The following is a 23,339-nucleotide window of genomic DNA, read 5'->3' on the forward strand; positions in this document are numbered from 1 at the left end:
CTCTCACCATTTCGGAGTGTGGCAAAGGCTCTCTGAGTCTCTACCTTCTTGACCACTCTGGCACTGGAGAGGGCCAGGCTGGGAGGGCTGGGGAGTCAATGCCCAAGTTAACCTGCCACTACAGGTTACAGGAGTTAACCTCAGCTTCTATACTTCTCACTGGAAGAATCCTGTATTGCACACAAAATGACTCTCAGCCCCTCGTGGACCCTGGCACTGTATGCATCACCTTTCTCTCCACTTCATTTCTCTTCCCCAGGATCACCTTTCCCACAAACTACAGGTACCCAAGTGCTGTGAGGGCAATCAGATAGAAGATAATCTTCATTTTAACATTCAAATGATTCCTTTTCTTTCTTTCTTTCTTTCTTTCTTTCTTTCTTTCTTTCTTTCTTTCTTTCTTTCTTTCTCTTTCTTTCTTTCTTTCTTTCTTTCTTTCCTTCCTTCCTTCTTTCTTTCTCTCTCTTTTTCTCTCTCTTTCTCTCTCTTTCTTTCTTTCTCTCTCTCTCTCTTTCTTTCCTTCCTTCCTTCCTTCTTTCTTTCTCTCTCTTTTTCTCTCTCTTTCTCTCTCTTTCTTTCTTTCTCTCTCTCTCTCTCTTTCTTTCTTTCTTTCTTTTTCTGTCTTTCTTTTTTGTGCTGGTCCTGGGGCTTGAACTCAGCGGCTAAATGATATTCATGAGCTTTTTGCTCAAGGCTATTACTCTATCACTTGAGCCACTGCTATACTTCTGGCCTTTTTCTTCCCTCCCTCCCTCCCTCCCTCCCTCCCTCCCTCCCTCCCTCCCTCCCTCCCTCCCTTCTTTCTTTCTCTCTCTCTCTCTTTCTTTCTTTCTTTCTTTCTCTCTCTCTCTCTCTCTTTCTTTCTTTCTTTCTTTCTTTCTTTCTTTCTTTCTTTCTTTCTTTCTTTCTTTCTTTCTTTCTTTCTTTCTTTCTTTCTTTCTTTCTTTCTTTCTTTCTTGTAGTTAATTGGAATTAAGAGTTTCGTAGACTTTCCTTCCCCTGGATGGCTTTGAACTACAATCCTCAGATCTCAGCCAAGTAACTAGGATTACCAGTGTATACCACCAACACCGGGCTCATGATTTTTTTGTTTTTACACATTAGATGATAAAAGCAAGTCCAGACAAAATGCCATTGAAGTAGCTTTTTCTGGAGGCAAGCTTGCAGTTTGGCATCAAATTATACAACTTTGCATGGACTTCCTTTTTCTTATTTGCTTTTGATGTAAATCTCGTTCAGCAAGTAGATGTAGCCTTTCTGTTGCCAGGACTGCAGCCTGTGAACTCAGCCATGTTGTCAGGTAGAGACAGCTCAGAGCCAGTGGTGTCATCATTTTTAACACAGCCTAGGAAATGGAAGGGTGGGGTGGGAGGTGCAGGAGTTGGGAGGCCGAGGGACACAGGATGCCTTGCTTATACCCACTTCCAGAAGCAATCACAGACACAGCCAATCACTTCACTGAGCCCCCTCAAACCACCTTAAAGCCTCATACACATACGGAAATTGCGCCTCAGCTCGTTTATCCTGGCGTAACATCACAAAACACAGGTGCTTCTGCTTCAAGCCTATATTTCAAAGATACCTGGTACATGGATTTTTCTTTGTCCTTTTAGCTGTGTTACATGACTTCCCTTTGGAATAACTACCATCAGGGTTGACATTCAAGGCTTTTTCCAGGCCTTGACACCTCTGGTTTCCCAGGGGCTACAGACAGTACCTGAATAACCCAAGAAATCAGCCTAGTTTGTCTAAGGATGACATTTTGATCACTTTGTATGTAAAAGATGCTGTTGCCAGGCACTGGTAGTTTACACTTGTAAGTCAGATGACTGAAATCTGAGGATCATGGTTCAAACCCAGCCCAGGCAGAAAAAAAAGCCATAAGACTTATCATCAATAAACAGTTTCATTTAAATGCTATGCTATGTGTATTAGTAAAAATGTCACAAATGACTACTAAATTGTTTTTTTAATAAGAGGAAAGAAAAATTTGTGTTATAACATTAAGTGAAAAAGCAGATTACAAAGTATTTCTATGGTATTAGTTTACCAAAATGATATATTTCTTACTCAGAAATTTGTATTTTACTTGTTCATTTAGAAATTTTTGTTGTTGGTACTCAGGACAGACTTCGGATTTACTAGATAGGTGCTCTACCACTGAGCAATACCTCTAGCACTCCCCCCTTTTTGCTCTGCTTACTTTTCCTGCCTGGGCATATGCTTGGACCACAGTCCTCCTATTTTTTTACTTCCTACAGCTGGGATGGCAGGTGCGTTCCACCATTGAGATGGAATCTCATATACTTTTCTGCCTGTGTTGACCTGGAATTTCCATCCTCCCGATTTCAGCCTCCCATATAGCTAGGATGAGGGTCCCATGCCACTGTGCCTCATATGTATGTGCCTCATATTGAGAAGGGGCCTCATATGTATGTCTGAAATAGCCTCAGGCCATTATCCTCTGTATTTCAGAGGATAATGAAGAAGCTAGGATTACAGGTGGGAGTCTCTGGCTGTCCATTTAGTTTTAAAGGGAAGGTTTGTATTATCTGTAAACTCCTTTGGCTCTGAAATCCTGTGAAATTGATTGTACTTCTTTGGCAGCTATGGTGTCCCCCTTCACTTTTTCTCTAACAATCTTGGTCAAGAGGAGACCAAAGTAGATCTTGGCAAGAATGGTGATATTTTTTCTCTTATGTGCTTTGCACAATACTTGCAGGTGGCATTTCCAGGGAACTTGCAGCTCATCTTCATTCTTCGTCCATCTCGCTTTATTCAGAGGACATTCACTGACATTGGCATTAAATACTATCGAGATGAATTTGACATGAAAGTGCCGGTAAGCATGACCTTTCACCTCGTTTCCATCTTCTTAGGACATCAGGAGACAATGCCAGTTGAGCTGGGTTTCCAGGAAAGGTGCCACTATGCAGATAGAGGGGGAATGGAGAACATTCTGGGAGATCAGAGCAGTGAACCTAAAGGCAGTAGGAAATACACACTATAGGAGGGCCTGAGGAATCTCATCTTGGTGATAGTGCCTAGAGGATAATAATTACTTGGCAAAAAAGAGGGGTAGCTAGGTGCAAGTGACTTACGCCTATAATCCTAACTACTCAGGAGGCTGAGATCAGAGAATCATGGTTCAGGTCAGACAAATCTAGGACTCTCATCTCCAACTGGCCAGCCAAAAAGTCACAAGTGGAGCTGTGGCTAAAATGGTAGAGAGCTAGCTTTGAGCTGAAGAGCTCAGGGACAGCGCCCAGGCCCAGAGTTCAAGCCCCGTGACTGACCACCCCCTCCCCGCAAAAAGAAAAGAAAAATAAAAAAGATAAGGGTATGGAGTTGGTCTGCATGTGAGGATAAAGGATCTAGACTTTAATCAGTGGGGATCTTTGAAGGTTGTGTGTGTGTGTGTGTGTGTGTGTGTCTGTGTTGGCACTGGGGCTTGAACTCAGGGCTTTGTGCTCTTGCTTAGCCTTTTTGCTCAAGTTCAGAACTCTACCACTTGAGCCACAGCTCCACTTCTGACTTTTTGGCTGGCCAGTTGGAGATAAGAGTCTCTGGATTTGTCTGACTTAAACCATGATTCTCTGATCTCAGCCTCCTGAGTAGGTAGGATTATAGTGAGACACTAGTTCCTGGCAGGATTTTTTTTTTCCCAATGGCTTATAGTTTATTAGTAGTTTTAATTATCTTGAGGTTCACATTGTCCCTGTGGGAGCCATTAAGGTAGTTTCTGTGTCCTTAAGATTTTTTAGTACTTCTTTGTTTTCAGGCCCAGTATGATCTAGACTCATTAGATACATGACCTTGATTCAGACATAAATCAGTAGTTTTGCTTAGGACCTCTGGTTCTGGTTGGTATGCAATGATGTCAAAACCAAGATCTGGCTGCAAATGTGCTTTACTACCTCAATGTCTTTTAGGACTTTTCAGCAGCAGAAGCTGTAAATATAACATGTATATGCACATATACTCATGGATTTGTAATTAATTATGTGTGTGTATGTATGTTCTAGAACCATGACTTTACACCTGATAGCTTACATTTTGGTTCATCCAAGATATGCTTGAATCAGGAATTTTAAAAAGAGCAGTAGGTATAGTATGTAACCATTTGATCAAACCCAGAGGGGCTTAGGTGCTTGTGGACACATCACTTCAGGAATAATACATGAAACCAGTTTGTAAAAATGGTTGCTGGGTGCTGGTGACTCGTGCCTGTAATCCTAGCTACTCTGGGGGCTGAGATCTGAGGATCATGATTCAAAGCCAGCCCATGATGTCCATGAGACTCTTGAGATGATGATGATGATGATGATGATGATGATGATTTGCCAGTCCTGGGGCTTGGGTCTCAGGGCCTGAGCACTGTCCCTGGCTTCTTTTTGCTCAAGGCTGGATGGCACTCTACCTGTTGAGCCACGTTGCTACTTTTGGCTTTTTCTGTACATGTGGTGCTGAGGAATCAAACCCAGGGCTTCATGCATGCTAGGCAAGCACTCTACCACTAAACCACGTTCTCAGCCCTTCCATGAGGCTCTTATCTCTAATTAACCACCAGAAAGCTGGAAGTGGTGCCATGGCTTAAAATGATAGAGTAACAGCACCCAGGCCCGGAGTTCAAGCCCTACTACTGACAAAAAAAAAAAAAAAAGGTCCAGGTGGTTGCGCCTGGGGTAAGGAAGGGAGACATATTGTTGTACATCGTTGTTATTTTTAATTCCAAGTATTGCTAACATGCTCTCAGAAGCAAATACACTTTTAGCTTGGTATTTTATTTATGTTACTGTCCTATAATATCTAATTTTAGAAAGAGTAGGAAAACTTTTTGTTATGAATTATTTAAAACACTCAGGAAGGAAAGGTATAGGTGGACTCATAGTTTCAAAATTATTTTTAGCTTGAATTGGTAGTACATGCCCATAATCCCAGCACTCAGGAGGCTGAGGCAGGAAGCTCATACATTAGAGACTATCCTGGGCTATATAGCACCGCCCTGTTCAAACCAGGTGGGTATTTGTTCAGCAGCAGGATTGTTCGTTTAGAAAAACCCACTCCCAGAGAATAGTGGAAGGGGGTGACATTGATCAAGATGCATTGCACTGAATGAATTGGCTTGTTGAATTGAAACATCTGTACAACCACTTAAAGATAATGATTTTTAAAACCTAATCTCTGTGGGTTTTAGCCCTTCACATTCCCTCCATCCAAGGCAAATTGGAGGTACACCAGCATTCTTTTGTACAGTACATCAATGTAATGAATCTTTTTAACATCTGCATTCTAGTCCCTGTATTCTAATGTATTTTAATGCTCACCAAACTACTCTTTAATGCAGATTTTTAGACCTTATCACAGCTCTTCATTAATTTTTTTTTTTTTTTTTGCCAGTCCTGGGCCTTGGACTCAGGGCCTGAGCACTGTCCCTGGCTTCTTTTTGCTCAAGGCTAGCACTCTGCCAACTTGAGCCACAGCACCACTTCTGGCCTTTTCTGTATATGTGGTGCTGAGGGATCGAATCCAGGGCTTCATGTATATGAGGCTAGCACTTTTGCCACTAGGCCATATTCCCAGCCCCAGCTCTTCATTTTGATGGCTGGAAAATATACCTTTGCCCGGGAACTTGGGACACAAATTCATCTAAAGTGAGACCTAAGTATTTGGAAACTGAGATCTGGACTCAAGGCACCATTTTATCACAGGCTACAGGTCACTTATATATGCCTCGTTCAAAGGGGAAAACATGAAAAGGAACTTTAAAATACTTCTGTTCTGAATATGAGGACATAAATATCTGATAAGACAGAACTGAAGCTTTATTTAATAGTAGAATCTAAGTGAGCTGTTTAATGACCTGGGAGGAATATGCATTTTTCCCCCTTCCAGATCATCATGTTAAACTCTGTTTCTGACCTCTATGGCTACATTGACAAGAGCCAACTGACAGAGGAGCTGGGGGGAACTCTGAAATATCGCCACAGTCAATGGATAAACCATCGCACGGTGAGTATGAGATGAAGCTAGTTTCTTTTTGTTTTGTTTTTGTTTTGTTTTTACCACCACTCCTTGTCTCCCTGTGGACAAGAGAGCTTAAGATCAACATTGTAAGGTCACTGTCACAGGCAGGGGCAAAAGTAGGGTAAAGCTGACCATCTAATCCCCCTGATTTTGGTGTGGGGATCATGGGTGTCTTGACAGAGTGAACTTGGGGAGTTAAAAAAAAATCCCAATACCCTGCTATAGCACAGGGAAATTCTGCCACCTAATTAGTGAGGAATCACAGGCATTAGCATCCATAAAATTCTCCATGTGTTTCTAATATACAGACAAAATTGTAATCCAGAAGGTCAGAAGAAACCACACTTAAATATTGTTACCATTACTTGCTGTGTGACCTTGGGTAAGCTGCTAGGCCTCTCTAAATCTGTTTCCTTCTCTGTTAAAATGGGACTAACATAGTCATTTTCTATTGGGATTAACCTTCTCCCACTTAAGGACATTTGCCAATTCAATGTCTTTAGGCAGTTCTTGAGGGTATTGGTATAGGAATGTCTTGTGGGTAGGAGCCAGGGACACCTGCTAATGATCTTGGAATGCACTCAAAATGTGTCAGTGTTGCTGATCACTTGTGACTCATACCTGTAATCCTAGCTACAGGGGCCTGAGATCTGAGGATTGTGTTTTAAAGCCAGCTCAGGCAAGAACATCTGTGAGACTCTTACCTCCGATTTAGTAGCAAAAAGCCAGAATTGGAGCTGTGGCTCAAGTAGTAGAGTGCCAGCCTGGAGTGAAAAAGCTAAGAGATAGTACCCAGACCCTGAGTTCAAGCCTTAGTACTGGCCCTGCGCGCGTGCATGCACACACCGCCCCCCCCCCCAGATAAATTTTCAGTGAAGACATCTGAAAACCACATACCTTGACATCAAAGACAAAAACTGGCTTTTAAAGAACTTAGAGAGTTACAGAAGGCTGAAGTGAGGAGGCTGAAGTTCACAGATGATGTGAATAGATGTTTGCATACTTCCTATCCTGCTAGACCATGTGCGTAGCTATGGCTTGTGGTTGTGCATGTGTTAAACACATGCTAGTAAGCTTCAAAGCTAGAACTTGTCTGGAAAAACTATTGCCTTTTTCATTATATATATACATTCAATATACACAAGTTATATATGTAACATACATCCATGTAATTAATAGAGTAAACTTGCAATACATGTACATCTTGTTTTATACTGCTTTGCATTGGGTTTTTTGGTAGTACTGGGTTATGAACTTTAGACTTCACACTTATTAGGCAAGCCCTCTACTATGTGAGCCACTTTTATAGCAATTTCTGTCTTGTTGAAACTTATATATCATTGTATATGTGCATGAGGGAGAGAAGGGAGTGAGGGAGAGGGAGAGAGACAAGATACTCACATCTTTGAATGAGAGACTCATAGGAAATCAGGAGTATAAAGGACCTTAAAGATTATGCACTTCAATCATCTTACTTTTCAGAAAAGGAAATTGACCTTCAGATCAAAGAGGAGGTCAAATGGTCAAGTAGCACTAGAGCCAAGCTATTTTTAATTCCCTTATATCTATCAGGAATGGACCCTTTGTATGATCTCTTAATTTTTTAATAGATGACCTCCAGAACAATGTTCTGGTCCTCCTTTATTCCCAGGACAATGTTCAAGTCTGGCACCAGATACTCTGAGTGCTTACTGATATATGTGTAAGGCACTCTGCTCAAGATCCTTTGACATTTGCTTTAAATTTTTTTATTGATATTATAAAGATGATATAGAGGGTGGTTACAATGACATAAGTCAGGTAAAGAGCACATTTCTTTCTGGTCACTGTCAACCCCTCCCTTGCTGTCTTCAGGTTTTTCCCAACCATCTCCACCTACAAGTTGTATAGTTTATTTTCAACATAGTATTTAGTGAGTACCATGCTCTTCTTTTTGATTCACAAAAAATTAAGGGCTGCTGGCATGGCTCAAGTAGTAGTGCAAGATAAAGGTTCTGAGTTGAAACCCTAGTACTGCCAAAAGAGGGGCAGGGGGAGGAGTGAAGGAAGGGAGGGAGGGAGGGAGGGAGGGAGGGAGGGAGGGAGGGAGGAAGGAAGGAAAAAGGAAAAAAGGAAGGAAGGAATAAAGAAAGGGAGTAAAAAAGGAAGGGAGGAAAAGAATCCTACAAAAGAGTTTGCAATTCAGAATTATTTATAAACGGTGATAGTGCACACCTATAATCCCAGCTACTTGGGAAGTGGAGATTGGAGGAATGTAATATCTAAACCAGCCCAGGAGAACAAGATGCCATCTCAAACAGTAACCTAGATATGGAGGCATGTTTCTATCATCTGGCAATGTGGAGATGTAAATAAAAGGACAGAGGTCCAGGTCAACCTAGAATAAAATGAGAGATTCTATCTGAAAAATAACTCAGATGAAAAGGGCTAGTGGATGCAGCCCAAGAAGTAGATGCTAATAAGCATGGGGCCCTAAATTCAAACCCCAGTACCACTAAAAACTAAAATCAATAAAACCCTACAGGGGTGGAGATGTGGCTCCGTGATAGAGTGCTTGTTTAGCAGGCATGAGGCCCTGGGTTCAGTCTCTTCACCACAAGTAAGTAAATAAATAAAGAAAAATCTAGACCTTCTATACATGCTCCCTGCTTTAGAACAAAAGTCATGATCACTAATTTTTAAATGCAGACCCTGGGACTCAACAGCATCACTTGACTTATTTAAGAACACAGGACTAGTGAGGCTCTGGATCTTGACTCTGATTCAAATGTTCAACTCTCAGGGCCAACGTCTTCATTGACCTAGCTTTTTTGCATCCAATTTTGCTAAATATACTGTTGACTGTCAACCGCTGGAATAGTGTAGAGCTTAAGAGCATGGCCTGGGAGCCAGATTGCCCATTCCAATCCTTTGTCTGCTCCCTTTTATTTTTGTCTGACTTAAGAGTAAGGTCCATCGCTGGGAGGTCTCCATTCAGATGCCCCCACCTGTTTAAGTCTGCGCCCAGTACCTGAGTTACCTAGGTAACTGGCACACCTGGAAGCAGTTACTTCCTCCTTCTCTGAGGTCACATCCACTCCACCTGGCCATATCTCCCTCCTTTTCCTATATAATCTGGCTCAACATAGTCCCTGCTCTCTTTCCTTATCTCTTACTCTTTTTTTTTTTTTTTTTTTTGCCAGTCCTGGGCCTTGGACTCAGGGCCTGAGCACTGTCCCTGGCTTCTTTTTGCTCAAGGCTAGCACTCTGCCACTTGAGCCACAGCGCCACTTCTGGCCATTTTCTATATATGTGGTGCTGGGGAATTGAACCCAGGGCTTCATGTATATGAGGCAAGCACTCTTGCCGCTAGACCACATTTCCAGCCCTTATCTCATACTTTCTTGCTCTCTTCTCCCTCCCTCCCTTCTTCCGTCCCCTCTGACTCCCCATACCTCCATCTTGTGTGGGCTTGCAGTTTACTTTCCCCCCAATAAACTCCTTTCTGCCTGAACCCTGTGGTGGGTTTCCTTTCTGGCAAGCCTCACAAAGAGAAGTTATATAACCTTGACATGTGTCAGTTTCCTCACCTACAGTGTGTGGGGTGACCCCAATAACATCTAACTAAGATGCATACAAAGCAACCTACATCATAACCGTGTATTTTCTTGGTAAGTAATGTTTTAAAAATATTCATCACGAGCTATTAATAAATATAGTTGTGAAAATATCTTGTACAGATATTAGATCATGTCAATGTAATGCAATTTGATGTACTTCAAAGAAAGATTTTCATTAAGTGTTTGTCTTTCCCAGCCCGAAGTACTATGATGGTCAACGTTATGGCTAAACAACTTTGTGCTAATTAGGAGAATCTACCTACAGCAATTCCTCGAATGATGATGATGGCCCAAGTAGAGAAGGCGTTAGATTACACAGCACGGGGAGGCAGGTATTATTCCAGAAGCTTCATCAGGGCTATCCCAGCCTCAGATAAGGGCCCTGTCAGATCTGATGTATTCTTTATGATGGGGCTTGGGTTTCAGAAACTTTTTCTGGCAATGTCAGAACAGAGACCATTTCTTCCAAACACAAATCAGTAGGGCTTCTTGCTTTTTCCATTCATCAGCAGCTCTCTTGTGAAGGTCCTACACTGTGTCAGGCAAATGGCATTTTCTGGAATGCATAGATAAGTGTGACATAGGACTTGACCTTTATGAGTCAAGAGTTTCTCTGGAGAGAGAGCAGTGGCTGTGACTGGCACATCTGGCCAGGTATTTCCTGAGGCACACTGCTCATGTGCAGGTATCTAGCCTTGGATACGACCTATGGGACCATTAACTGGTTAGCAGGTACTTATTGAATGACAGAGTAAAGTCTTAAGTGGAAGGGAAAAGGAGACATCACAGGAAGAGATGTTAATCCCTACCTACCCCCTGATACAAATGACTCTAAAAGGTCACAACTGACTAATCGGTATACTCACCTTTTCTTCCAATTGTTGTATCTTCTCAGCAGCTTTGATAAGCCTCTCAGAGGCATCAGGCACTCTGTGTGTGTGTGTGTGTGTGTGTGTGTGTGTGTGTGTGTGTGTAGAGGCAAGATAGGAATTTCTGCCCCTTGCAATATTGTATGTAGTATAAATCTTGAGTTAGACTTAATTTGGGGTGTTCTTGGGATGATGAACAGAGGCTCAGCTTGGAAACAACTGATCTTGGCTAAATCTTCCCTTCCTTTCCCCTCCTTTCCCTTCTCTTCCCTTCCCTTCCCCTCCTCCCTTCCCTTCCCCCACTAGATTCCCCCCACCACCAAAAAAGAAAAGAAATAAAATGGAGATAAGGCTGGGTGCTGGTGGCTCACACCTGTAATCTTAGCTACTCAGGTGGCTGAGATCTGAACATCACAGTTCAAAGCCAGCCCAGGTAGACAAGAAAGGAAGACTTCTGTTTCCTTTTAACCACCCCAAAGCTGAAAATGGAGGTATGGCTTGAATGGTATAGTGCCAGCCTTGAGTGGAAAAAGCTAAGGTTCAACATAATACAATTTGATGTACTTCAAAGAAAGATTTTCATTAAGTGTTTGGCTTTTCCAGCCTGAAGTACTACGATAGTCAACATTATGGCTAAACAACTTTGTGATAATCAGGAGAATCTACCTACAGCAATTCCTCGAATGGTGAACCAGTACCAGCAAAAAGAGAAATACAATGGAGATAAAATACCTCCCACTCTATGATATCAAAATAATCCACACATTTTTCAGTATTTCAAACACTGAGCCACTCCCAAGTACCCAGAATGATGGCTTGTTCTACCTCCATTGAGAGAGCTCTGGTGGCCCATGCTGGTAATCCTAGCTACTCAGGGGAGGCTGAGATCTGAGGATCAGAGTTCAAAGCCAGCCCAGGCAGAAAAGTCTGTGAGACTCTTATTTCCAGTTAACCACAAGAAGCTGGAAGTAGAGTGGAGGCTTTAGCACTGGAGTGCTAGCTTTGAGCACAAAAGTGCATATATTGGTGAATGCTGATCTCTCCACATTGTGATACTTATGTGCCATTTCCAGGCCATAGAAAACTTTGCCTTGACGTTGAAAACCACTGCTCAGATGCTGCAGACATTTGGGGCATCCCTAGCCACAACAGAGCTGCCCAGAGGTATGCTGTCCACTGAAGATCTTCTCATGTCCCACACAAGGCAGCAAGACAGGATGCAGGTGAGTGGCCAGTGGTCTCTCAGAGGCCAGCTCAGAATAGAATCAAAAGGGAAACCCCCTCCTTCCTTCCTTCCTGTCAGTCATGTGGCAGCTACTGACCACCTAAAGGGCAGTACATGCAGAGGAAACCTCTGGAGGCTGGGGATGTGAGAGCTGGAGGAAGCAGCCCAAGGGAAGCAGATGCCATCCAGCTGGTGGGTTGAGTGTTTGAACACTGGTCCAAGGTGAGTTCCAGTGACTGATCAGGGCAGAGCGAGAGAGCATGTGCAGTCACAGGAAGGAGCCAAGGTGACTGGAGGAGGAGCTCTTCAGCAGTAGTGACTAATAGATTTGACTAAGTGCTTCAGTTTCTCAAAGATACTTTGTTGAGAGAAAGGTTTTCTGGGATCCTATCATTTAGTAGTATTGGTACCTATTAAATGATTCATAGAAGCTTCAAAAGCTGCCTCTCAACAAGGGAGCTCAGCAGGGTTTTGTGTGGGGTTTTTTTGCCTCCTGGTGCTTCCTCCATGAATGGATGCCAGCTCCTTTAAGTCTTGAGAAACTCTCCCAGATGAATTTCTCTATTTCCCAGAAGGCCATTTTTGCTAGGAGAGCAAAGAAGAATTGGATGCTTGATGTACTTTGGGGTGTGTGTGTGTGTGTGTGTGTGTGTGTGTGTGTGTGTTGGTACTAAGGCTTGAACTCTGAGCCTTATGCTCTTGCTTGGCTTCTTTCAAGGCTGGTACTTTACCACTTGGGCCACATCTCATACCTGGCTTTTTTCTAGATAATTGGAGATAAAAGTCATACAGACGTTCCTGTCTGGGCTGGCTTCAAACCTTGATCCTCAAATCTTAGTCAGGATCACGGGCATGAACCACCAGCACAAGCTGTGTGTCTTCTTGCAACATAAGCTTGAAAAGTGCTGGAATCCTCTCCCAAATACTTTGTTGAATGGTTCATTTGTTCATTTCCTCAGCATCTATTGAAGACCCGCCATTATGTGCCAGGAAAACCAAAAAATATAGCTTTGAGAAACACATAGTCAAGTTAAGGGAGTCTCAGAGTCTAGTGGTGGTAAATAAATTCTCTATCTGTGAAGGAACAGAGCTAAATTCTGTCTTTAAGGAGGCTGTCATCCAAAAAGAGCTTAAGATGTGTTCCCAAGATTACGCTGAGTAATCGAAAGATCTGTGTTAAATCTGTGCTGGAACTGTAAAATCCTGACAGCATCCTGGAGGTTTGCCCAGGCAATGCCTCTGAGAAACTTGGCTGTCTTCTGGTGCAAACACTGGCTGGGAGGCCCAGGTTGCACAGAGTCGGTTTGGATGGGAAGTCTACAGGATTGAGTTTTCAATTGTTCGGGAGTCCAGTGCAGGCAGTTAAAGGGCGACATGGAGGCACACTGCACAAGGCAGGCAGGCAGATGTGGGCAGCAGAGCTCCCTGCAGAGGGCTCTGCCTCATTCCGCAGAGGCACAGAGAGGATGACAGAGCCGGTCAGGATGGTCCCTGGGAAGCATCAAGCAAAGCAGTGTTGTAAATTTTGACTCACAGATAAGAGTCCAGCTCTTCCCAAGTTTGATTCAGAAAAGATGTACACAAAGCTCCAGAGGTAATGGTTTAAAAATGGAGAGTTTAGTAACCTATATAGGACACTAGGCATTCATATGCAGCCAGACTAAAGGAGACTACCCTTAGGAGAGGAACACAAAAGTGTAACTTATGAGAATATTTAAAATATTATTTATTGATCTATGGTCTCCCTTATTGGGAATAATTAGCACAGGTTTAGGCAAGTCACAGCAGAGAATCACAAGAGCCCAATAGCTATACCCTTATGATCACATACGATGATGCTAAGTGAAATGAACTCCATTTTATGAAAATGATTGTTATATCACAGTTGTAACTACTTTCAACATCCCATGTGTATCTGTAGTTTCTACTATTGATGATGTTTTGTATCACCTTCTTGTGATTGTATCTACACTATCTCTGTAATCTTATCTGAGTATATTGGAAACCGTGTATACTGGTATTAGAATTAGGAAATTGAAAGGGAATACCAAAATTGAGAGACAAAGGGTAAAATAAGAGAAACAACAACAAAAGCAATACTTGCAAAACTGTTTGGTGTAAGTGAACTGAACACCTCAGGGGGGGAAAGGGGGAGGGGGGAGGGGGGTATGAGGGACAAGGTAACAAAACAGTACAAGAAATGTATCTAATGCCTAACATATGAAACTGTAACCTCTCTGTACATCAGTTTTATAATAAAAACTAAAAAAAAAAAGAATTTTGATAGTGCTACATACTTCTAATTAACACATCCTGAATAAAAATCCTGACCTACTACCTGAAAAAAAATATTATTTATTGAAATGAATTCTAAGGGATGGCAACATTTTTTTCATCATTTTTATTGTTCAAAATGTAGATCTTAGCCACCTATAATCCTATAATCCTAATTACTTAGATGGCTGAGATCAGAGGATTGCCATTTAAAGCCAACCCTGGGCAGAAAGAAACATCTATGAGACTCTTATCTCCAATTAACCCATGCCAAGCCAGAAGTGAAGCTATGACTCAAGTGGTAGACTGCCAGCCTTGAGTGAAAAAGCTAAGGGAAAGTTCCCAGGCCCTGAGTTCAAGCCCCAGTACCAGCACGGAAAAAATTATCTATCTATCTATCTATCTATCTATCTATCTATCTATCTATCTATCTATCTATCTCTCTATCTATCTATCTATCTATCTATGGTTTTTAGGACTTGCAAACCTACCTAGTATGAGTAAGACCCGAGGTTGCTCTACACATGTGTGTGTGCATGTACTTTGCACACATGCACACACTGGATCTTAGACAAAGACATATATCAGGGATATAAAAACCAGCCAGATAGGCCCTGCTGTCTGTAGAGTGGGTTACTCCAGGAAAGGCAGTAGATAACCTATAATTTTTCCATGGACAAGAGTTCTACAGAGGGAAAGAGACACAAGACCAGCCCCTAAGAGGAAGTAGGAGAATTTTCTGTGCTTAGAACCACTTAGCCATTCTCAAAATGAAGACTGCAGCTGTAGGCAAAGGGGTTAAATGTCACACTGACATACTGTTTTGTGAGAAATGCTGGACATCCATATAACATGAAATACTTGATAGTTATAAGAAATAAATTTGCTACTCTAATGATCAGGTCTCGATTTAGTTAAACATTCCTATCCAGACTCTAGAACAGATGACAGGAATTTAGAAGGTTCCATTGAATTTGCTTTTTCTTGGGGGGGGGGGGAATAAATGCATGGTTGTATTTATAGTCCATGGTGCCCTAATATCATGATAAAAAAAAACCTATAACTGTTTGAGGCTACAATTCTCAAAACCATTTAATTGATTCAAGTATGTGTCTTGGTTAAGAATAGCAAATGAGAGCCAGCAGTATTGGCTCATACCTGGTTCAGGAGGCTGAGATCTGAGGATCACAGTTCAAAGCCAGCTTGAGGCAGAATATTATTTGAGAGTGCTAGCTTTGAACAGAAAGGTCCAAGTGAGAATGCAAGGCCGAGTTCAAACCCCAATATCAACACACATACACACACGAACAGTAAGTAAATTTTGATCAAAACTGTTACTTTTTTTTTTTTTACTAAGTAATGTCAGTATTCTTTTAAAGACAAGGCAGAGGGTTTATAAGTCATTTTGTATTTCCTAATTATTGGCTGACTACAAATTTGATTTCTTTCTTCCTTATCTGGTAACCTAGAAACAAGAATATCAAAATGATTAAATTAGTTATATTTTCCCTCTTTCTCAAGCAAAAATACCTTAAAAAGAAAAAACAGCTCATGTTCGGAAAAAAAGTAAACTTTTCTTAATAACTACTCAGTAACTACATTATTTTATTTTATGGCAATTTATGCCGTAAAATTTAACTTTACACCTTAGTTCATTAATGTTTTATCTACTGTATATGTGGGCGGGGGGGGGGGCAGTTACTGGGGATGGAGCCCAAGGCACAGTGAGTGCTAGGAAATCACATAATCATTCAGTTACTTCCCAGCTTCGCCTACTAGATTCTATAAGTAACTGAATAATTTACTTTTTCATTTAGGAAGTGCCTCTTTCAAACAAAAAACCCAATACAGTATAAGGTTTGTTTGCACGCATGCACGCACGCATGTGTGTATGTGTGTGTGTGTGTGTATGTGTACTGGCACTATGGCTTGACCTGAAGATCTTGTTCTCTGACAGCTTTTTTGCTCAAGGTTGGCACTCTACTACTTGAGCCCAAGCTCCACTTGCAACTGTATTGCTGGTTAATTGGTGATAAGGGTCTCATGTACTTTCCTGCCTGGGCTGGGTTTGAACCATGATCTTCAGATCTCAGCCTTCTGAGTAGCTAGGATTACAGGCATGAGCCATCAGTGCCAAGCTTAGCACTGGGTTTCAGGCTAAGGTTTTTGAAGCTTGTTTAATCCATGCTTCACTATTTCATCTGAATGCAGGCCCTGGCACACAGCCAGCTTAGCCTTCTCCAGGGAAATTTGCAGGCCTGCAGAATGTGGCTCACGCCCATCTGTCCAACTGTATCTGTTCACCCTTAATAGGAGAGTTAGGTCCTGGACTCATGCCTGTGCACAGCCTGCACTGTAGTTGACCCTTCTAGAGAGGCTCTGCTTTCCCAAAGGCAGCAACTTTGATGGGCTGTGTGGTAACTATATAAGCACCACCAGCAGCCTGGTTGTGCACAGAAAAAAAACCTCATCACAAAGTAGCATGAGTTTGTGCATGTTACCGAAGACAGGCTTTGAGTCCCTTCTCTCTCCAGCCCAAATTCTGGTGGTAAAAACAAAAATAAAATCCTAAAATGATGGCTGTTTTTTTCTTACTCCTCGGGTGTTTGAACTCAGAGCCTCATGCTTGTTAGTCAGGTACTCTACCATTCAAACCATACCCTTCCTAGCCGTGTGTGTGTGTGTGTGTGTGTGTGTGTGTGTGTGTGTGTGTGTGTCTGTGTCTGTGTCTGTGTGTCTGTGTCTGTGTGTCTGTGTGTGTGTGTGTGTCCACACCCGTACGCACATGTACTGGTAGCTAAGATGTCAGGCACATGCTATGGTATCCAGTTTTTTTTATTGGTTGATAAACTTTTTGCCCAGGCTGGCCACAAACCAGGATCGTCCTGTCTCAGCCGTCTGATTAGCACAGAACTCCCAATGAAAGAACATGTTCTTTTCATGGAAATCAGAACTTGGTTTTGGGCTAAGCAACTTATCTTTATAGTTTCTTCCTCTTATCCTTTGTGTTTCTGGCGTATTTGTATAACCCAACAGGAGATGACTATGTGCTTTAACTCCAAAGTAGTAACCAGGTCATGGTTTTTGCTGGTATTTTGGAGGTACTGGGGAAATGGAGAACTGGGATTTAAACTCAAGGCCTGCACTTGCTAGATAACTTGTACTTGCTTCCCAAATACCTGGAAGTACAGGCATTCATCATCATACCACACTTGTATTTTGAAATAGGTTCTTGTAAATGGTTTTTGTTGTTGTTTTGGTTTTTGCTTGTTTATTTTTTTGCCTGGCTTGGTCTCAGATGGTAATTTTCCTATCCCTACCTCCCTGGGATTATAGGCATAAGCCACTATACTCAGTTGCATATGTACAGTGTGAAGGGACTACACAGCGTGTGGCATCTCCTGGTCTCGCACTTTCCTCACACTCTACAACTCTCTGGTGTTGCTCTCTTGTTGCTCCTTTGTCACCAGTGTCTCCTGTCCAAAGTAGATGCCTGTAGCCTCTTCATCTTTCTTCCTATCACTGTGTTAGGAAAGCATACACACAAATGCCAATCTAATCATGGATAATGCCAGAATCCTGCTGGAAGTTCAGGGGCAGCTCAACTGAGTAGGAAAACCAAGACCCTCTTTAGTGGGTAGGAGGAAGAAAAAGCTAAGAACACTCTTTTATGAGTACTTCTTTCCCATCATACCTGATTTGTCCTTATTTCTCTGAGTCCTTTAGACGATTACTAATTTACTTACACTACAAATATTTAATGAATTTGTTGAGATAAGAAGAAATAAGGCTGACACAAGAGTGGAAAAGAAGGGAAATGTCCAATTCCCAGACAGGAGAGCCAGCCTGTCTGGACAAGAGTCTGGCATGGAGGACTGGGGCATAGCTTGGTGGCAGAGCACTTCCCTATGGTGCACAAGGACCTGGGTTTGATCCCTAGCACAAGAAAAGCCAAGTGGCTGGTGTAGGGCATTGCCTGCCATGGACAGAGCCAAGATGGTCCCAAGAAGTCTGGGGCACTAGCCCAGAGACATGAAGTCTGTTATCAGTGAGATTCAGGGACAAGTTTGAGGCTGGGTGTGGATGACGTAACCCTTATGAAGGAAATACTAGACTAGGATGGAAGTCAAGGAGAAAAGGGCCCTGGACATCTGAATGAACTGAGTGGAGACAGACAGAACTCTTTCCTGGTAAATAAATAGAATACGGAGCAGGAGGCTCAATGTCATGTGAACACAGATGACCATTGGTTTTATTTGCATGCACACACACTAGTTCTGAGGCTTACACCCAGGGTCTTACCACTCTCCCTTGGCTTTTTCAGTCAAGGTTTTCACTCTTCCACTTGAGCCACACCTCCACTCTGGCTTTTTGCTGGAGGATCTCATGAATTTTTCTGCCTGGGCTAGCTTTGAATTGCAATCCTCAGATCTCAGCCTTCTGAGTAGCTAAGTGTGAGCCACCAATACCGATACCGATACCAATACCGTTTTGTTCTTTAGGCTGTGGCTTTATCATAGCTCTCAAGTGTATATCAAACCTGTACTTGTAGCCCAGGAATCCAGGATTCTCAAGTGTGAACCCCTAGACCAGGCTCTGCTCTCTTTAGCTTGCAGCCTGGGCCTTCTCGTTAAGGATCACAGCAGCAAGAGAGGAGCTGCCCTGCCCAAGTAGAGGACCTTGGAGCTGTTGGATTTAGAAGCAAATAGCTTTACCCAGTTGCAAAGAACTGAGCCTTTGTGTTTTTAAAAAAATATTATAATTAATTATTATTATATATCTTGGATTTTATTAACTAGTTTTGCTTTTAACTAATATCTTGATACTTTTTGTGTATTTTGCATTCTGTTAAGGTTGACTTAATTCTTTTAAGCTGTATCATGAATTCTCTAGCATTTAGTTTCTTAAGTGTAGTATACCAATCTGTCATCTCTTCACCCTCTTAATACTGATATTTCCTCTTGTTTATTCTTTCAAAAAGAATATATGTTTTCCTTTTTCTAGGCTGAGCTAAAATTACTTGGAAAGCAAGGGGCCACACTGCTGTCATGTGTCCAAGAACCAGCAAGCAAATATCCCACCAGCAAACCCAATCTCAATGAACTTGAGAATGTAGCCACTATGGAAAAGTGAGTGAGATGTGATTTGGTTTTCATTTTGTTTTGTTTTATGTTGATATTAGGTCTTGCACTTAGGACCTTGCCTTTCACTTGGCTTTTTTGCACACAGCTAGCACTCTTCCACTTGAGCCACATCTCCAGTTCAGCATTTTGCTAGTTTATTGGAGATAAGAATCTCTTGGGTATTTTCTTTTAAAGCAAGATCCTTATTTCAATCTTTTGAGTAGCTAGAATTACAAGCATGAGCCACAAGTGCCTGGCTGGATTTGCTCTCGGGGATTTGCTTTTACATATAGGTGTTCTAAAACAACCAAAAACAAAACCCAATCAGTTTTGGTAGGACCAAGAATTACGGTTTGAAGGCAACCCAAGCAGACAAACCTGTGAGAATTATCTCCAATTAACCAGCAAAAAGCCAAAAGTGGAGGTGTGGCTCAAGTGGTAGAGTGCTAGCCTGGAGCATAGGAGCTCAGGGATAATGCCCAGGCCCTGAATTCAAGCCCTAGTACCAGCACACACGTGTTCGTGTGAGCACATGTGTGCACACACACAAGAGAAGGGAAAAGGTTATGTCTAAGTGGCATCTATTTACAAAGTGCCCTCCTCTCTTTCTCTCCCTCCCTGCCCCTTCTTTGAATTTGGGACTCACCAATTTTTTTGCCTCCACTAGCCTTGGCAACTATCTTCCCAATCTCCACCTCCTTGGTAGCTAGAAATATAGGTATGAGACACTGCTCCCGGCCCCTAAAATCTTTTTAAGAGAATTCTGTTCCCTTCTCAGAATTTGCTCCCATCCAAGGATTTTATGGAAGATCATTGTATTTATTATTTTTATTTCTAAATAACACTTTAATTGTTCTTACCCTGTACACATGTATGATTTCAGGTAGAAAAGTAGATGCACAAGCATGCTGCCCTAACATGGCAAAACCTCTAAGTATTTCAGCTACAATTCTCAAAACAATTTAATTTATAAGTGTGAACTTGGTTAAGAATAGCAAGTGAGAGCTGGGCACTGGTGGCTTATACCTATAATCCTAGCTACTCAGGAGGCTGAAATCTGGGGATATCAGTTCAAAGCCAGCCCAAGCAGTAAAGTTCATGAGACTCTTTTCTCCAGTTTACCACCTAAAAATCAGAAGTAGAGTTGTGGCTCAAGTGGAAGAGAGCTAGCCTTGGGCAAAAAAAGATCAGGGCCAGTGCCCAGGCCCTGAGTTCAAGCTCCAAGACTGGTACACACACACACACACACACACACACACACACACACACACACACACACACACAGATGCAAAAAGGTAAGGCCACTTGGAGCTCATTTTAAAGCACAGTGGCTGCATCTGATTGTAAATCTCTGCCTGCTCTGTGGGTGTCCTGACTGGAAAACAGACAGGTGGGAACACTGAACCATAAGAAGACATAGGTGACACAGTCTTTAGTAATTCAGGGATCTCCATGATTAATAGAATTGATGGAAACCCGGCAGCAGATATATAGGTCTATGTGGACACCAGTAGAAATTAATGCTAACGTAAAATTCTCTGTTCTTTCATTCTTGAAAGGTTACTAGTCCAATTAGATGAAATAGAGAAGGCCTTTAGTCAGTTTTGGTTTGAGCATCACCTGAAGGTTAACCAGTATCTACAACTTCAGCGATTTGAGCACAATTATTGTAAGGTATGGTTTTCTTTATAACACATTGTCCTTTTTTGGTACGTCTCTTATTTTCTTTCCCTTCACTTTGGGATTGAGTTTTGCTCATCTCCCTAATCTGGCTCCCTCTTTGTAGTCTTACTTCTTCAAAGACCCCTTTCCCTTCACTCTTTCAATGGGGTAACAATGTTCTCTTTCAACACTGACATCTCAGTGATGGTTCACCTTCATTCCTCACAGAGAATCTGTTGAATGTAGTTCTATTATTCCAGGTACATGTGCCTAAGATCCCCTCTGGCTTCATCTATTAACCTAAAAAGTAATGAAGTGGAAAAAGGAGGGGGTAGGGAGAGAAGAGAGGGGGGAGGAGGAGGAGGAAGAAGAAGAAGAAAGAGGAAGAGGACAAAGTGGAGAAGATGAAGAAAATGAGTGAGGAAAGAGGGAAGAAAGGAAGGAAGGAATGGAGGAAGGATAAAAGGAGAAAGGGAGGAAGGAAGCCTATGTAGATACACATAAACTTTGATTCTTTTTGAACTTCCAAATTTTCTTAGACTATAACTGACATATCCCTCTAGATGGTGCGTACTGACTTACTTTTGCATTGCTCTACTGTGTCTTGTAGGTGAAGCTTGCCCTGGATAGTTTGCTGGAAGAGCAGGCAGAGTTTACAAGCATTGGAGACAGTGTGATGCATGTGGAACAACTTCTTAAGGAACACAGAAAACTGGAGGAAAAAGGCCAGGTTTGTTAATTGATATTTTCTCATACCAGGGAGGGAATGTCTATGGACAATACAGATCATGTCCAATCATTGGGGGGTTGCTGAAGGATAAAGGAATGCCAAATCTTGCCCTTGAGTCACCGCACCTCTATTTTAGTTCCCTAAAGAGGTACACATATTAGCAAGTATAATGAATTATACCTGCAGTATGGCATTCCCTCAGGTGTGGTGAGAACCCTGGGCCAGCTCTACCTCCCATGGGGTCAGCAACCAAGTGGAAAAGGGTCACAGTGTGGGAATCACACATCAAATCAGAGAGCCTAAAATCAGTGAACACCAATCAGCTTAGAGCTCCTCCTGGCACTCAGATGTGTGGGAAGGAGCTAGCAGTAAAGTGGAGAAACTTTAAAAGGAGAAGACAGACAAAAGCCAAGAATAACCAGACAAGACCTTGGATGGGGGAAATTGGTCTACATGAATTTAGTTGCTACCCAGAATTGACACAAGCTTTCTCCTTTCTCTTGTACTTATAAGAAATATGAATTGTACTTGTCATACCAGAATTGAGTTTGAATTTTAAGGAATATGAAATGAATTCTAAGGAATGTGAATTGTATAATTGTCATACCAGAATCAAGTTTCCCAGGTCTATAGACTACTCACTTAGAAGTAATTCTAAGTTCTTTAAGATTATTATAAAAGCGAAGCCAATAACTGGTGTCACATGCCTATAATCTTAGCTATTCAGCAGGCTGAGATCTGAGGATTAGGGTTTAAAGACAGTCTTGACAGACAACTCTGTGAGACTGTTCACCAGACAATTAACCAGCACAAAGCCAAAAGTGGAGGTGTATCTCAAGTGGTAGAATGTCAGCCTTGGGTGAAAAACGCTAAAGGACAGTACCTAGACCCTGAGTTCAAGCTCCTATACCAGTGTAAGAAAAAAAAAAAAAAAGAAAAGAAAAGAAAGGAAAAAGGAAAGGGAGTCATCCTTTTCCAGAGATGGCCATTCTGCTTTTTTTTAGATTCTATATATTTTTTTTGTATTTTGGCTGCTGAGTCTCCTATGAGCAGGACTTCCTTTCTGAGCTAATTTAGAGGCAGCCTTCCCACAGGATAATTTTGTAGTACTGGGGATATTTCTCAAAGCATTGCTCAAGTATTGCTTGAGCGAAAGCTTAGAATCTTGACAGGAGCTGGTGGCTCATGCCTATAATCCTAGCTACTCAAGAGGCTGAAATCTGAGGATCACAGTTCAAAGCCAGCCTGGGCAGGATAGTCCATGAGACTCTTATCTCCAATTAACCACCAAAAAATGCTGGAAATGGAGCTGTGGCTCAAGTGGTAGAGCAAAAGAAACTCAGGGACAGTACCTAGGTCCTGAGTTCAAGCCCTAGGACTGGTGTGTGCACGTGCGCACACACACACACACACACACACACTACAGCATCTTAGGCACTACCTTGGAAGCAGAATCAACATTAAGTATCCCATCCCCAAGTGAGTGACTTGTACATCATAGAGGCAGATGCCCCTGAAGAACACAAACCAGGGCCATGCTGAACTGAAGGTGGTCCTGCACTTGCATGAATAAACAAACTCACCTGTATACCCAGATCCTCTTTCAAGCATCCATCTTTCCCTCCTGAGCACTCTTCCTGTTACTAGTGATCATTGCCAGCTAAGCAATGTGGTGCTAAAGGCACAAGAGTTACCACAAACAGTGAAAAACCCTGGGAAAAATGGATTCCATATAGGTGATGACTCCATGTCGCAGATCTCCAGAATGGCCAGACCCAATTTTATGTAGTTTAGCTGGTATTGTATCTTGCCCTCCCCCCAGCACTCCCG

The 23,339-nt window shown here is 42.2% G+C and overlaps 1 protein-coding gene across 1 annotated transcript in view; it reads left to right on the forward strand.

Annotated features, from left to right (window-relative positions):
• Mcf2l2 (MCF.2 cell line derived transforming sequence-like 2) overlaps nt 1–23,339 on the forward strand; it is a 241,384-nt gene that overhangs the window by 57,693 nt on the left and 160,352 nt on the right. The window contains exons 5-10 of the mRNA XM_048347033.1: nt 2,723–2,842; nt 5,896–6,012; nt 11,569–11,718; nt 18,999–19,123; nt 20,677–20,791; nt 21,390–21,509. Of these exons, the coding sequence (XP_048202990.1) occupies nt 2,723–2,842; nt 5,896–6,012; nt 11,569–11,718; nt 18,999–19,123; nt 20,677–20,791; nt 21,390–21,509 (747 nt within the window). The remainder of the gene's footprint in view (nt 1–2,722; nt 2,843–5,895; nt 6,013–11,568; nt 11,719–18,998; nt 19,124–20,676; nt 20,792–21,389; nt 21,510–23,339) is intronic.

Source organism: Perognathus longimembris, chromosome 5, assembly GCF_023159225.1.
Source record: "Perognathus longimembris pacificus isolate PPM17 chromosome 5, ASM2315922v1, whole genome shotgun sequence".
Lineage (NCBI taxonomy): Eukaryota > Metazoa > Chordata > Mammalia > Rodentia > Heteromyidae > Perognathus > Perognathus longimembris.